The sequence below is a fragment of the Ciconia boyciana genome, chromosome 7 (genome assembly GCF_034638445.1).
Source record: "Ciconia boyciana chromosome 7, ASM3463844v1, whole genome shotgun sequence".
In the NCBI taxonomy this organism is placed as follows: Eukaryota; Metazoa; Chordata; class Aves; order Ciconiiformes; family Ciconiidae; genus Ciconia; species Ciconia boyciana.
The window spans coordinates 57,231,939-57,246,491 of NC_132940.1; the positions used below are offsets into that span (position 1 = coordinate 57,231,939).

Genomic DNA, 14,553 nt, shown 5'->3' on the forward strand with positions numbered 1-14,553 from the left:
TCTGCTAGAGAAGAAGGAAGAGACTTCAGTTAATGCACAAGGCTGGATATGGACAGAAAGAGCTTCTGTTAAAGAACAATGAGGTAATTTCTGTGATATCTTACTCTTGCTGTTTAGGGATGTACACGTTTTAAATATTCTGACAATAAAAGCCTGTAAGACACTCATACCAAAGCTTTCTGTGCAATGCTGTATCAGTTGATAAAGCCTAGTCATTTTGTTGTCACTAATCTGAGCTGGGCCCTGATAACTCATAGCACTGTACATAAACTCTGAAAAGTACAGTGTGCTTGCTCTGATGTCTAAAAGCGCAGTTTAGATGGGGAAGGACAGAGTTGTATGACTTGGTCTTATCAGTCAGGACATAGAGCATCTATCAAGGTAAGCATATCTACAACATACATTAGAGATTATTATTTTTTTAACACAAACTCTGGTCCTGTGAATATACCCCTGTAAAATCAAATAACTTCTTGGCCTTTTTGGTGTTTTCATCTTGGCTTGGTTCACATGCATTAGTTCCTCCTCCTAAGAACATAACACTCAACTTTTTTACCAATGAGGAAAGGTACTCAGAATTAAATACAGAGTATAGGTCTGCCTGTAGTGGCTGTTCCGAAAATTAAACAACTGAAATCAGCTTAGCAATTAAAAACCTCAAGCATCATCAGTGGACTCCAAATTGAATAACCATGAGAATAAATAACTTACATCGATGGTTAACCAGTATCAGAAGGAAAAATGTTTTCTTCAAAAGAATGCATAGGCTCGTATTTACTTGTCTCTCAGAATTGGAAAAAATGTTCTTTGCAGACTGTCTCACAGAAATATATGACATGCACTATTTCATGGTAGTGCAGAAGTCTTCCAATTGACTTAAAAAATAAATGTAACCATAGTACTCTGTCAGGATGTTATCAGCAGCTGCCACCTGCTTAATCTCTCTAGCTTTCTTTACTTTTGTAACAGAAAGAACAAACTCTACCCTGAAAGTATGCATGTAACTTCTATCAAAGATTTCTAAGCCTCCTACCATTACTGAACTCCACATTTTTCAAACATTTGCCCACATGTAACCTCTGAGGCAAACACTATCATCCTCACTTTACAGAGGAGAAAACTGAAGTGCAGAATGAGCTCTCATTCCAATAGAAGTCAATGGCAAGTCTCTAATAAATATCATCTTTCAATTTTAGTGCTATAATTACATGTCTGTGGTCACACTGGGAGCCTTTAACACAACAGAGAACAGAACTAAGCTGACTCCATGTCCTGGGCCTGACTACAAGCCTTAAAAACTGCAAGAAAGAATCTAATCGCTCAATCAAGGAGAACATTCAAGACCTAAAACTATGACTATCGAGTTTTATAGCATGCAGACGACTGAATTACTAAGAAAATCACAGAATGAAAAGTATATTTCTGCTTCAAGTATTTGGGTTGGAATTTTATTGTGCCAACATTCTTCTTGTTACCAGAAGAGTTACTAAAATCACAAGACCACTATAAGTGATCCCATATGGTAGTTTTCTTACTTTATACTCATTTAAAGAATTAACAGTAATTCACATACTTCCTTTAAGAAAGGAAATACTCATTTTCTAAAGTTAACACTATTTTTTTATTAGAAGCCCAACGTAATGCTCACTGAAGTAAATGGGAAATTTTTAACAAGTTGAAAGGCCACTGGATGAAACTATATGTATCTATTATAAAAATAAGAAGTACTTCACTTCCCTTAGTTCTTTAGATTTTTGACCCTCTGAGACAGGGCTGAGAATCCCAGGTTCCTCTGAGGCCCCAGAACATTTCTGCCACTTCCTTTCAGCAGCAGGTTACAGGAACTTTCCCACTGTATAAAAGAGAAACCATCTTTCTCAAAAATTCATAGAGAACTTCATTATTCCAGAATAAGAAATATGTAATGGATAACTTAGAGACCTCTGAAGGCACTAAGGTCACTACAAGTCTGAATTTAAGCTCCAAACTCTACGAGGAAATGGATTAATGGATGAATAAGCTGAAATAGGGAATTCACACAACTTTGCCATTTCTTTAAAAAACAAGTAAATTAGTCTTAAGCAGTTTAACAAATTAATACCATCAAGAAAAAAAAAAATCTTCCTGGGAGTGAGAGAACTCAGGCTAAGAAACAAAACTATGCAAAACTGAAGCAGGAACACTCTTTGGAGACTTGTGCTCAAAGCAATTAGGGAGCACAAGCCACAAACCACCGTGCATACATTTCAGACAAGTGAGTCAGCTGGTCAGCAAAAGGTCCTATCCACCCTACATCCTCTGCGCAAGTCTGAATATCTTGAATAGACCGAGCACGTGGGACAATTAAATTAACTAAAGCAGCTTAAATCCCACTGGCTTTCTATAGTGCTTGGCTCCTACATCATTTAGGCATTTTTGAAAATGTTCCTTATTGGCCTAGCACACAACTATTCAGTGAGACAAAACTTCAACTGGGAGAGAAAAATCTGTGTCTGGATGTACTTTCAACTCACTCAACGAGGGCCTCAAGATTTCACAACACAAGTTTGATTACAGTTACAAAGAGTAGACATATCTGTCAAAGCATAACAACGTTGTAAAATAACCTTAAAAAACAATGACAAAGCAAGCCTAGCAGCCTAATATACTAAAGTCATCATAATGTGGATTTCAAATTGCACTGAGATACTAAAGAATACAAAGCAAGCTTTCTCAGTGCATTAAACCCACTGCATCTTATAAATTTTTATTTTTTAGTTTGTTTAGATTATAATTTCAGTGGAATGACAAAAGAGTGTAAGTTAGCATTAATTAAACCCTGCGACTGTATTTAAATAACAAGCATGGGACTGCCGGAATTTGGACCTTCTCTTTCCCCTGGAGATTTTCCAGAATCTTTCCTATCCACTCCTACTTCTGAGGAAGCACACTTTTGTTTAGGCAGGATCCTTTGGGAATGATTACTTGAAAAACATTACTTCTTGCTAACAACACCCTAACAAATCATCTTGATCCTTAATGTGATCTGCTGTGAATAAACTCTTGTCTATTTACAATTGCTTTCATTGCCCTGCTAGTTGTGGCAATCAAATAATATACAGTACGAACTCCAGCATCAGACTTGCAAATGCAGGAGAGGAACTTGGGATCTTCCAGGTTTCCCATGAAGTAACATGACAGTTTCATGGTAAATTCAAATCATGGTATGAAATTTCTAAAAGGAGATTTCTGAAATTTCCTAATACAAACTGTGACACTGCCTTTGCCAGAATATTGATGAGCAGGGATTTCTCAACTAGAGCTCAGTTTCAGGAGGTGTCAGCTCCTACTGCTTTCTTTAGATACATCATTCTTTACTTCAATCTGCATGAATGATGACTGGAAACCAAGCTGCTAAACCAGCTAGTCCATCTGTTACCCCCTGTTAATAAATGTAGAATTATGTTCACTCTCACTAAAGAGTTCATGATTCACCAGGATTGTCTTTTGGGGAGACATCTACTGAAGTATATTATGTGCACATATAAATGTGGCCGTGGATCCTATCTTTCGTAGCACAGACTTATTATTTAGTAGCTTTTTGGTATCTCTTCTGCCCTATGATAACATGAACCTGGTCCTTGAAGAGCAAGTTTTCAGTTGAGACTGGTCTAGAAAGCTTAATAAGATTTAAAGCCAGGGGGCCATAACAAATCCCAGTGTCAATCCAAGATTTTTGTCAGTGACAAAATCTGACCTTTTGATACCTCTCACTGTGATGCTTCATGTTCAGAACACAAATAATCCCAGGCAGAGCATGGCTACCACCAGTCTAGAAATAAACAAATTAGATAAGAGCTCTCAAATGAAATGGCTGTTTGCCCTGCTGTAACCAAAGAGGTATTTCTCAAACACTGTATTCAGGTTTTAAAGAGTAAAGAATGTCAAAATGTTTTCCTCTCGTACAGCTAGGGTCATTGCTAGGACAATAATCCTGCATTTCTGCTGTCTTGTTTCATAAAAATAGAGGATGGATTCAGTGTTTCCAACCCTTTGTTTCTCCGAAATTAATGAAACAAAATTTCTTTCCTCTTTTCATTCGGTGAAACAAGTCAATGATTTTCACTGGAGGAAACACTGGATTCCTTTCCTCATATGTCTTGATGTGGAACATCCATATGAATCTCTTTAACATGGGAACTGATCATTTGTTTCTTAAAACATAATTTCATAGTTCCACTCATACAACACTTAAGGCAAATAGAGAGCATCTGATGAGAGGCCACCTGACTGGGGACCATCTGATTCTATAGCAGTGGATTAAAATAATTATGAATCACAGCAAATAACATGGCCAACTAATCAGATTTGTCAAACTCTGCCAAACTCCGCCATGACCACGTGACAGAAGACACCAATATGCCCACAGACTTTTTATTCAAGCATCAGGTAAATCACAGACAACAAGATCCTCAGAGACATGGAATTTTCAAGCTCCTCTATAAAGGCCAGTGATCAGGAGCTCTGGGGAGCAGGTAGCACTGCTTGGCTCCATAGTTGCCTAATGTCTGCATAAAGAAATCTTGGCATCTGATCGAGAGACTCCCAGATGCTCTTAATGCAGACAATAAATAACAAAATCAATTTAAAAAATTGTCCTGTGATTGAATAGTAAAAAAAAATTTTCTGAGTTTTGATTTTTTTTTTTTAACAGGACGAAGTTTGGTCAAGTGGAGTAAAATAAGACTTGCAGCAAGTTAGAGCAGTGGGAACAGTTTCTCCTACAACTATCCTTAAAGAAAGCTAGGAAAGCCTTGTTAGTTAAAAACTACTTTTGTTAAAACTATTTTCAAAGTGGTTTGAATACGCAGGTAATCTTAAATGACACTAATTTCTTTACAGGAAAAGATAAACTAGATACTTGTTTCTGAGATGACAAATGTTTTTTAAGAAGACGTTTAAAATCTGTGGAAAATGATGGCTTACCTTCCTGAAATTCCCACATGTCAAGAAATCTTTTCTACTCAGGTATGCAAACATACTAAGACCTAATTGCAATACTTAAATTAAAAGTATATATGTTCTACAGCTTTCTTAATAAATGTCCAAGCTCCTTGATAAAAACAAGTATTCATAGTACTATTTATTCCATTTAGACCCAAAGTAATTTTTAATGGGAAATCTAACTGTGCCAGCCCGAACCTGTGTTCATGTTCTTTCTTCAGTCCATCCTGCTTCTTTTACAACCAGAGGTTTATGGGTCCACACAAACTGCTATCATTCATCTAAAAAGGCTTCCATTTATTGTTGCGGGGCTGTCTAAATTGCAAATACAAGAAGCATCCTCAATATTTTCTACCCAGCACGGGTGGACAGAACTTGAGAGCATTAGGGTGGGCCAACAGAGAAGCTGCATTTATATAGTTTAGCTGGGATATGGATAAGTGTTGCACTATTTCTACAGATAATACTGCCGCAGCAGATGCTACCATAGGAAGAGCTAGTGTACATTTAGTCTCTTAGAGATTCCCTTTACAGATATTCTAGATGGTTCTAGACAATTTACAATATTCTAGACAAGTAAAGGGTCGAGTTTTTCAAGCACTGCCTCCATTTGTTCATATATAATCACTATGGAAACAAGTTTGAGAAGTGACACATATAAACCCATTAAAGTTAGCAAAATTATTGCTTACGATTTATATTATTTGCCTACATAAGAAATATTGATGAACAGATTATTGTAAAACCTGAGAAGAGCATTAAAATGATCGATATTTTTTTCTACCACAGTATGAAAGCAATGGGCATAATCACTGATCATTTCATTGAATCGGTTTGCACGGTAACATCTTCCTTACTGCGCTACTTTGGACTGCACTAACCGTTAAATCAGTCTTGACAGATTTTTTCGCGGACATTGCTATACTACGAAATGCAGCATATTACAGCACCGCGTTTTCAGTAGCTCCCCGAGGACCACCCTGCCTATCTCCTACAAATACTCTCCAAATACGTCTTCATCCCCTTTAGAAATTATCCACCTTTAACACCCCGTGACAGATTTGCATGATTCAGCTAGCTGCTGCCTCAAACCCGGGCGGACGGAGCACCAACTGTCCGCGCCCGCCCCTGCCCACCACCGGCCCGGCCGGCCCCGTTCACCGCGATGCCGGCTTCCACACAAACCCACCCCGTGCTTGTGCGGGCCGGGGCTGAGCGGGGCCGGGGCTGCGGGGAGCCCTCAGGCGGCACCGTCTTCCCCCCTCACCTCACGGCCCCTCCGGCCGCCGCTCCCTGTCACCCAGCGCTGCAACCCCGCTAACCAACCCGGGCTTAGCCCCTTCCTGCCCCTCACCAGCAGGCGAGGAGGGAGAATTCAGGGTGTGTTTTGCCGAGCAGGGAGGAGGAGGGAGCCATTTCTGTGTGGGGAGCGGAGGAGGCCGACCCCGCGGCCCAGGAGCCCGGCCCCGGCCGCCTCCCCCCGTCCGAGGAAGCCGCTCTCCTCTGTCAACCCGACTCTTTTTTTTTTAGAGCACCGGGGCTTTAAAAATAACCGACATGGAGGGGGAAACGCAGCCATGACAGGGAGCCGCTCTGCCCGCCCCAGCTGCTGCCGCATGGCCTGCTCAGTGCCCCTCTCAGCCCAGCTGCCTGTCCCCGCGCCCCGCCAGGCCCGGGCCGCCCTCACCCCTTCCCGCCCCCGCCGCGCTGCCCCTCCCCCGCGCTGCAGCAGGGGCCGGAGCGGGAAACCCCGTGCGCAGGAACAAGCGCGGGGGCGGGGGCAGAGCGGGAGGAAGGAGCGAGGTTCCCTCACGCAGTCAATGGTGCAATATCCTTCCGCGCTCTGAGGAAAAAAGTAGTTCCATGTTCCCCTCACCTCGTGGCCTCGAGTGGCTCAGGCACCCCCTTCGGAGTATCTCAAACAGTGGGGTGACGGGAATCTCTTGGGAAGGGAGCTCAATCCAGGGGGATTCATGCTTTTTTCCCCGTGGCGTGAGGTGTAGATCCATGCGCAGAGCAGAGCGAAACGAGTCCGGCAGCGGGGCGGGTATATAAAGCAGGCGCCGCGGAGGGTTTGCCTTTTCAGTTGAGGACAGAGCTGGTGTTCGGAACATGTCAGGCGGCTCCGCGGATTATAGCAGGTATGGCGCGGCGTGCGGAGGCCCGGGCCCGTTCCTCGTGAGGGCCTCGATGGGTTGGGCGGAGGCGGCCAGGGAGAGGGAAGGAAGCGAGGTTGTGTGTGTGAGGGTGCCTGCGCGCTCGAGACAGCGCTCCGAGGGCGGCTCGGCGCTGCGGTTAGACAGCGCCTGGTGCTCCGGCGCCTCGCGGTTCTAGACGTTTCGGTCCCGTCTCTCCCCTTACTCGAGGTTCAGTGGGGGTTTAATACCATTCCTTGGGGTTCGCTTTTTCGTTGTTGATTTTCTTAGCATCCCCCACCCCTGAAAAAGGGCTATTTTTAATTTCATCGTGCCTACGGAGCTGAGTTGTAACTGAAGTGTGGGAGCGCCTTGTTAAGGATTTTTTTTTTAATAAATGCTCTTTCCTCCCCGCTCGGCCCCCCCCCCCCCCGCCGTTGGTTCGCCCCGAGTTTGCGGGCCCGGCTGAGGGCGAGACCATTTTTTCGGGGAGGGGCGCGGCCCCCTGGGCGATCGCCCGGCGCCTTCCTCCGCCTGCGCGCAGCGGCCCATTTGCGCAATCCCAGGGGTGGAGCTCTCGCGAGAGTTGCCCGGCGCTGAGGCGGGGCTGGGTGGGGGGGAACCGCAGCGGAGCCGGGAGTCCGTCCCCGCCCCCCCCCGCCTCACGCCAGGCGCTGCAGCTGAGCCAGCTTGGAGTGCGCAGCGGCAGCCATTGCCCAGCTCCCTCCCCACAACTGCGGGCCCCTGCGCGCAGAGCCCCGCCTTAAACAGATGCCTTCCGTGCGGGGGGCGCTGTACTCTGGGGCATGCGGTCGTTGTCTTGCCGGCTAGCCTTTTTTTAATAGGCAAGGCTGTTTACCCGCCACTGAGCCGTATTTTTCTGGGGGGTTTTTCTTCACTGTGAGCCTCGCTGTGGCTCGAAGGCTTGGATGATCTTGTGTCACATTGAGAGCTGAGGGCTCTGGTTTAGTGGCACCCAAGCCAGTGGGGAGAGGGTAGGAGTTTCTCCATTGGCAAAATGTCAAAGCACCTGCTAGAATGATCTGTCACGGGTTCCAGATACGGGTTTTGGCAGCCAAGTTAATTCAGCTTCTGCATGTTAGTTGCTACTGTGCTAACGGCTTGTTCTGTTTGATGACAGAGACCATGGCGGCCCAGAGGGAATGGACCCTGATGGTGTCATTGAGGTGAGCACATGTGAACTGACTTGAGAATTTAGTCACTGATGGAGATAGGTGTTTGATTTAATATTTTCTGTTTTTTCTTTGTTACAGAGCAATTGGAATGAGATTGTTGACAATTTTGATGATATGAATTTAAAAGAATCCCTTCTAAGGGGCATTTATGCTTATGGTTTTGAGAAGCCTTCGGCTATTCAGCAGAGAGCTATTATTCCATGCATCAAAGGTATGCAGGTGACTCATTTGTTGATACCAACATCGGATGATTAGGAAAGTGTTGTAAAATGCATACGTTGCTTTATTAGTGTGCGTTGATACCTATTTTTAATCCTTGTTGAAAAGTGATATGATGGTACACCATCTTTCGGGACTGACCTGAAATGGAGAGAACTCTTAATACTGATCACTTATTTCAAAGGGAATAAAATAAAACTAAATATGAATGACCTGTGTGGGAGCAGTAAATGTGTATCCTACTTTTTTTAGGGTATGATGTGATTGCTCAAGCTCAGTCAGGTACTGGCAAGACAGCCACATTTGCTATTTCCATCCTGCAGCAGTTGGAGATTGATCTCAAGGAGACCCAAGCACTAGTATTGGCCCCTACCAGAGAACTGGCTCAACAGGTATTGATAGTGTAGTTAAAAAAAAAAAAAAAGCTGCTTGTGTGTTGCATAGGTTTCAGGTTTCACAACTGAGACAATAAACAGACTTCTTAAGGGGCTGTAACTAATATCCATTCAGAACCCTTTTTGTGTTGAGTAATGGGGGATATAAAGTGGCTTCTGTCCCACAAGTTCTCTGCCTGCTTGAAAAGTTGAGTTGATGCACGTGGAGGGTGTGCTGGGGCAGGATTGCAGGAGCCAGCTGCTCTGCTGTGTATAGTTCTGAGGGAGCATCTTCAGCAGAAAAACAAAATACAAGATAATGTTATTAAAGCACAGTGTTCTGAGTGGAAACAAAACGTACTTTTTGGAAGTTATTTGAACTTGCGTGCAGTTGTGCAACATGAAAACTGCAGTGCGCATGTGGTCACTTCATTGTTGTATTTTTGTGATGTTTTCCTGACTGTTCTTGCATGTCTGCTTCACTTTCAAGGCTTGGTATTCTGTTTTACTAAGTGGGAGTGTTTAACAAAACTTACAAGATACTTAATTTTTAGGATTAATGTGTATCAGTAATGTGGGGTCTTAAGATGAAATGTTGAATAGAACTCAGAGTAGGAAATAGATTATATACAACGTCCTGTCTTTTTCAACTAGAATATACTGAGATGCCAGTGCTATAGTGAAGATTCCTCTTGAAGGTAAAACTAAACATACTAGATCAGACAGGAAAGAAACCTTAAAAAGGCAGATCAGTGGAACAAAACCTCTGATCAGAATGTTTAGCCTTTGTTCTACTCTGAAGACATTGGTGAGGTGAGACTTGTTTTGAAGCCTGGCATATAGCAGTGCACTTGTATGCTTTCATGAACCTCCTGCAAGTGCTTAACATGCAGGCCTTAGCAGTTCAAAACTTGAGTTCACTTCTGGAGGCCTTGCTCTTTAACTTCATAGCAGATGCATGGTAGTCACTTTAGCTAGTTCAACTAGTAAGGACAAAAGTTTTAACTGAAGTGCCCTTCTGACTTAAGCTTTCTAGTGAACATCTTCAGTAACAAGCAGTTGGGCAAAATGATTAGCAACTGGCTTTTCTGTTAGAGCTGCATAATCCTCTGTTAGCTTTCAAAGTCCATAAGCACCAATGATAACAGGGCTTAATCTTTAATGTACCAGGAACTACTACTAATGGAAGGGTTTTATTTTAGATTCAAAAGGTAATTCTGGCCCTTGGAGATTACATGGGAGCAACATGCCACGCTTGTATTGGTGGTACAAATGTTCGTAATGAAATGCAAAAACTTCAGGCTGAGGCTCCGCACATTGTGGTCGGAACTCCAGGGCGTGTGTTTGATATGTTAAACAGACGCTACCTTTGTAAGTATGAATTTAATTTTCTATTAATAAATTTCCAGTACAAATTTCACACCCAGTAAGAGCTTGAGTAATGCACTTGCTCTCGTTGTAGAGAGTTGTACTAGAAAGCTTAGTCCTAAAGGAGAGTGACATTAATAAAAGTATTTAGTGTGTTTCTGAAACCTGATGAGATATTCCTTCCTTTTAATAGCACCTAAATGGATCAAAATGTTTGTTCTGGATGAAGCTGATGAAATGTTGAGCCGTGGATTTAAGGATCAAATTTATGAGATCTTTCAAAAATTAAGCACAAACATCCAGGTAAAAAAACCTCTTACACAGTTAAATTGATGGATGCAGATTTGGTTACAGTGTAGCTGAGAACTGCTGAGTTGTCTAAATCAAACCATGTCCTAGGCACATGCTAACAGTGAGTAATGCATTCTAGGTTGTGTTGCTATCAGCTACAATGCCAATGGATGTGTTGGAAGTGACCAAAAAGTTCATGAGAGATCCCATACGTATTTTGGTGAAGAAGGAAGAACTGACTCTGGAGGGTATCAAGCAATTCTACATTAATGTTGAAAGAGAGGTTGGTATCAGTTGTATTTGCTCTGGCTGGATGAGTTAAGTTTAAGTTCTCTTACCTTCTTGTTAAAGCACTGTGCTAAAATTACAGAAACCAAGGCTGAGCTTTGGTTTCTGTAATAATGCTAGTAGAGTACATGCAAGAAGAAGAAAAACTATGCACTGGATCAAAAATGACTAGGGTGGACCTCTTTCTTAATGTCCAGTGTCCTGTGTCTTAAGATTTGGTGCAACAGTTGATGCAGAAGCTCTGCTTAATGTCTTGCTCCAACCTTTCAGGTCATGCTGAATATAATTGCACAGCAGAGCATGCTTAATTGGTTGTTGCTTTTGAGTTTTATTCCTTGTTTGGGATTCTTGCTATGTACTGAACTGCTGGTGGCATGATGCATTTCCTGATCTCCTTTGTCCTGTTTAGGAGTGGAAGCTGGATACTCTCTGCGATTTGTATGAGACCCTGACTATTACACAGGCTGTTATTTTCCTGAATACAAGGAGAAAAGTAGACTGGCTTACAGAGAAAATGCATGCCAGGGACTTCACAGTTTCTGCTCTGGTAAGAATGGATACTTCCACATAACTTCTCAAATGCTGTGTACATACCAAAAAACAAATCATAATGAGCTACACTGGAATGAAAAGCAGGAAAGTTATAATATAGCTGTGCAGTGCTGTATTATCGTTCCCCCTGCTTAAAGAAAAATGCTTCCTTCTATCCCTACCTGCTTTGTCCCCACGGCAGGTAGGGACGCTGGGTTTCATACATCGCTTTGTTTTTTAAAGGATATTCCTGTCTGGAGTATTGGAACTGTAGTAATTAACTTTTTAACTCTACAGCATGGTGACATGGACCAGAAGGAGCGGGATGTTATCATGAGGGAGTTTAGGTCAGGATCAAGCCGTGTCCTGATCACCACTGACTTGCTGGTGAGTATTATCTTACACTGAACACATTTCTGTTTAAACCTGGTGCCAAAAGCTTCATAATTCAGTGAAGGTTCTTGTAGCCTGAACTGCTTGGAGCTTCTTGGAAGAGTAAAGACTATGCTCCACTATGGACTACACAGTTGTAGTTCATTACTAACCTTGTGGTCGACAGAAGCATGGGATAAATAATTTAATCTAAAGCCTGTGGCTTGTGTTAAAGACTCTGTATTGCTTTTCAGGCTCGTGGCATTGATGTGCAGCAAGTTTCACTGGTTATAAATTATGACCTGCCGACCAATCGTGAAAACTACATTCACAGGTTAGTTGGCTCTATCCTCTGGTTGGTGTGCTACACTAAGTGTCATGTCCTCTGCAGAAATCCACACAGAACCTCACCTGTTTTTTCCCTTTAGTCCTTAACTGATAACAGGAGGTGTTACGCATCCATTCATACAGTAACTGCTAAAAAGCTTGCGGGATATAAAACTACTTGTGGTTTTACTTTAAAAAAGCCCTGACTTGCACAGCTGTGGTTCTGAAGTGAGGGAGGAGCAGAACTTTTGGTCAATAAAAGAAAGCAGTGGGAAAACTTAGATGTGTGAGTTCAGTGATGGCTAATCAAGCATTCACTGCTGAGGTCTGGGGAAATTGCCAGCTACTGAACTGCCTTTTTGCCATGTAGGTTGTGGAGTATGATTACAAATGCCATGACGGGCAGTAGCATCTTGACAGCAGCGTTAGCTTGGACTGCAGGTCCTAGCTAATCTTCAGTTGCTGCTGCTGCTCAGTGACCAGACCGTAATATTAGCACACAGTTGTACAGGACTGCCTTCACTTCTGGAGGTCAGCTGTCCATGTTTTGTGTGCCTTGTCTGGTCTTGGTAGGTCCTCTTTACAGTGGGATTCTTTCCTCTGTGGTGTGTGTCTTCTGGTAGCAATTTGAGTTTTATTTCCCTAGGTTTAGTTAACTGCTTCTAGTGACTGTCCCTAAATTAAGTAAACTGTGCTTTGTTACTTGATGTAAAAAAATACAGGAGTCGATAGCAGCAGTTGATGACACAAGATGGTGCTCAGAAACGGCGTTGACGTAATTTAGGACGTGGATTCGTAAGCGGCACAGTTTGAATAAAAGAGCGAGTCGGTATTTATATATTTCTTTTGTCATGATTATTCGCTAAGTTTTGGGAGCCATTTTTGTGTATTTAGCTCTTGCTGACTAGATGCTTTATTGTGCAGTCTGCAGGAAGGTAGAACTGATGGTGGGTGTAACTATACTGTGATGTGTTAGTGACTGACTTGGGCTTACACAAAAATGCTGAGCTTGGATTTTTCTGTTTTTAAAAAAAACCAAACCCTAAGTTTTCCCACTGGAAACACTTACATTGAATCAAAATTCTCAAGTTACTGGATATAATTGGATTAATTTAGGAACAGTCTGATTTTTGAACAGTAGCTCATCTTTTGTATGCCATGTGCTTGGGCCTGGATGTGTGTGGTACGGGTCTGTTAGTTTAACAGAGGGGAGGGAGACTGAGCTAGGACTTCATACCACAGCACCAACCATTAAAGATCTTACTTTGCAGCCAGAAGAGTAACCTTTCTGCTCTGCTACTCCATAGGATGGACACTTCTTCTGTACTCTTGGCACTAACTGCTGGTTTTTCCTGACCAGACAAGACTTTGGTAGCAGCTAGTCCTGTAAATACAGCATAAGCTGGCCAGTGGCAGATAAAAGAGCAGCAGTTAATGAATGGACCTTGTGAAGGTTTGAAGTGGATTAGAGTAGTTAACTTGTGTGTAAATGTGCTTTTTTTGTGCAGAATTGGCCGAGGTGGTCGTTTTGGCAGAAAAGGCGTGGCTATAAACTTTGTCACTGAAGAGGACAAGAGGATCCTGCGAGACATTGAGACTTTCTACAATACTACAGTGGAGGAGATGCCGATGAATGTGGCTGATCTCATTTAATCCCTGGGATGAGGTGGTTTTGAATGCAGTGCTCGCTGTTGCTGAATAGGCGATTCACAACGTGCATTGTGCTTCTTTCTTTGGGGATATATTGAATCTTGTCTCAATGCTCATAACGGATCAGAAATACAGATTTTTGATAAGCGAAGCGACTTTTTGTCGTGAGCTCTTGTGGGGAAAGCCATTGGCTTTATCCACTTTAGGGTTAGACTGTTGGGGTTGGGTGGAAAGTCATGGGGTCTGTAAATTTTTTCTTTATTAGAAATTTATTTCCTAGTTCCATAGAAGTGGTTGTATTAGATGTTCTTTATCATTTAATAATTTACTTATGGACTAAAAGATATAAGTGCTGTATAAAGTCAGCCAATTATGTTAAACTAGCCTACCTTCCTTTATTGTATGTACTTACACTTCAGATTGAATTGGAAAGGCCTTTCAAAATCTCTAAACTTTTATAAGAGCATTAAAATGCATTTTTGTTTCATATGTATTTATTCAATAAAGTATTTAATTAGTGGTAAGTGTGATCTGGACCCTGTTGCTAAGCCCCAGCAAGCAAGCAATCATACTATTGTCTTAGTTAGGGTTAAACCCAGTAAAATTTGCCATATTGCACATGTCTTAATGAAGTTTGAATGTTCAATAAAATACTTCTATATTCACTTAAATTGTAAATAGTTCCTTCTTGGTCAAGGGGGGGTGTCTTGCTTATGGGGGGTGATAGCAGCTCCTGGTGGAAGCTCTTCAGTAAAGTGTGGCAGGTAGAAGGGTCCAGACCTCCTTTGCTTTACCAGTTACTGAGCTTTGAGGTGGTAA

The 14,553-nt window shown here is 42.5% G+C and overlaps 1 protein-coding gene and 3 non-coding genes across 6 annotated transcripts; all 4 read left to right on the top strand.

The window, feature by feature from the left end:
* Positions 1–7,011: 7,011 nt before the first annotated feature.
* Positions 7,012–14,405, top strand: EIF4A2 (eukaryotic translation initiation factor 4A2). 3 transcript variants are annotated; one of them, XR_012043272.1, is made up of 12 exons: positions 7,012–7,124; positions 8,260–8,305; positions 8,393–8,525; positions 8,786–8,925; positions 10,110–10,278; positions 10,469–10,578; positions 10,706–10,849; positions 11,264–11,401; positions 11,683–11,772; positions 12,012–12,091; positions 12,807–12,913; positions 13,593–13,677. XR_012043272.1 is itself a non-coding variant. In XM_072866614.1 (11 exons), the coding sequence occupies exons 1-11, from the start codon at positions 7,096–7,098 to the stop codon at positions 13,735–13,737; spliced, it is 1,224 nt and encodes a 407-aa protein (XP_072722715.1). In that variant the 5' UTR covers positions 7,012–7,095; the 3' UTR covers positions 13,738–14,405. The 3 variants fall into 3 exon arrangements, 1 of the variants encoding a protein (XP_072722715.1); XR_012043273.1 differs by having other exon boundaries at positions 12,807–12,909; XM_072866614.1 differs by lacking the exon at positions 12,807–12,913 and having other exon boundaries at positions 13,593–14,405.
* On the top strand, positions 8,639–8,708 carry LOC140655060 (small nucleolar RNA SNORD2). The gene has a single exon (XR_012043635.1). It is a non-coding gene; the product is annotated as a small nucleolar RNA SNORD2 (small nucleolar RNA).
* On the top strand, positions 10,903–11,083 carry LOC140655058 (small nucleolar RNA SNORA81). Its single transcript, XR_012043633.1, has one exon. It is a non-coding gene; the product is annotated as a small nucleolar RNA SNORA81 (small nucleolar RNA).
* On the top strand, positions 11,485–11,611 carry LOC140655032 (small nucleolar RNA SNORA63). The gene has a single exon (XR_012043608.1). It is a non-coding gene; the product is annotated as a small nucleolar RNA SNORA63 (small nucleolar RNA).
* Positions 14,406–14,553: the final 148 nt, after the last annotated feature.

Coding starts and splice junctions, on each gene's coding strand:
- EIF4A2 (XM_072866614.1), top strand. CDS start 7,096: ATGTCAGGCGGCTCCGCGGATTATAGCAG. Junction 7,125..8,259: donor GGCTCCGCGGATTATAGCAG/GTATGGCGCGGC, acceptor GTTTGATGACAG/AGACCATGGCGGCCCAGAGG. Junction 8,526..8,785: donor TATTATTCCATGCATCAAAG/GTATGCAGGTGA, acceptor TACTTTTTTTAG/GGTATGATGTGATTGCTCAA.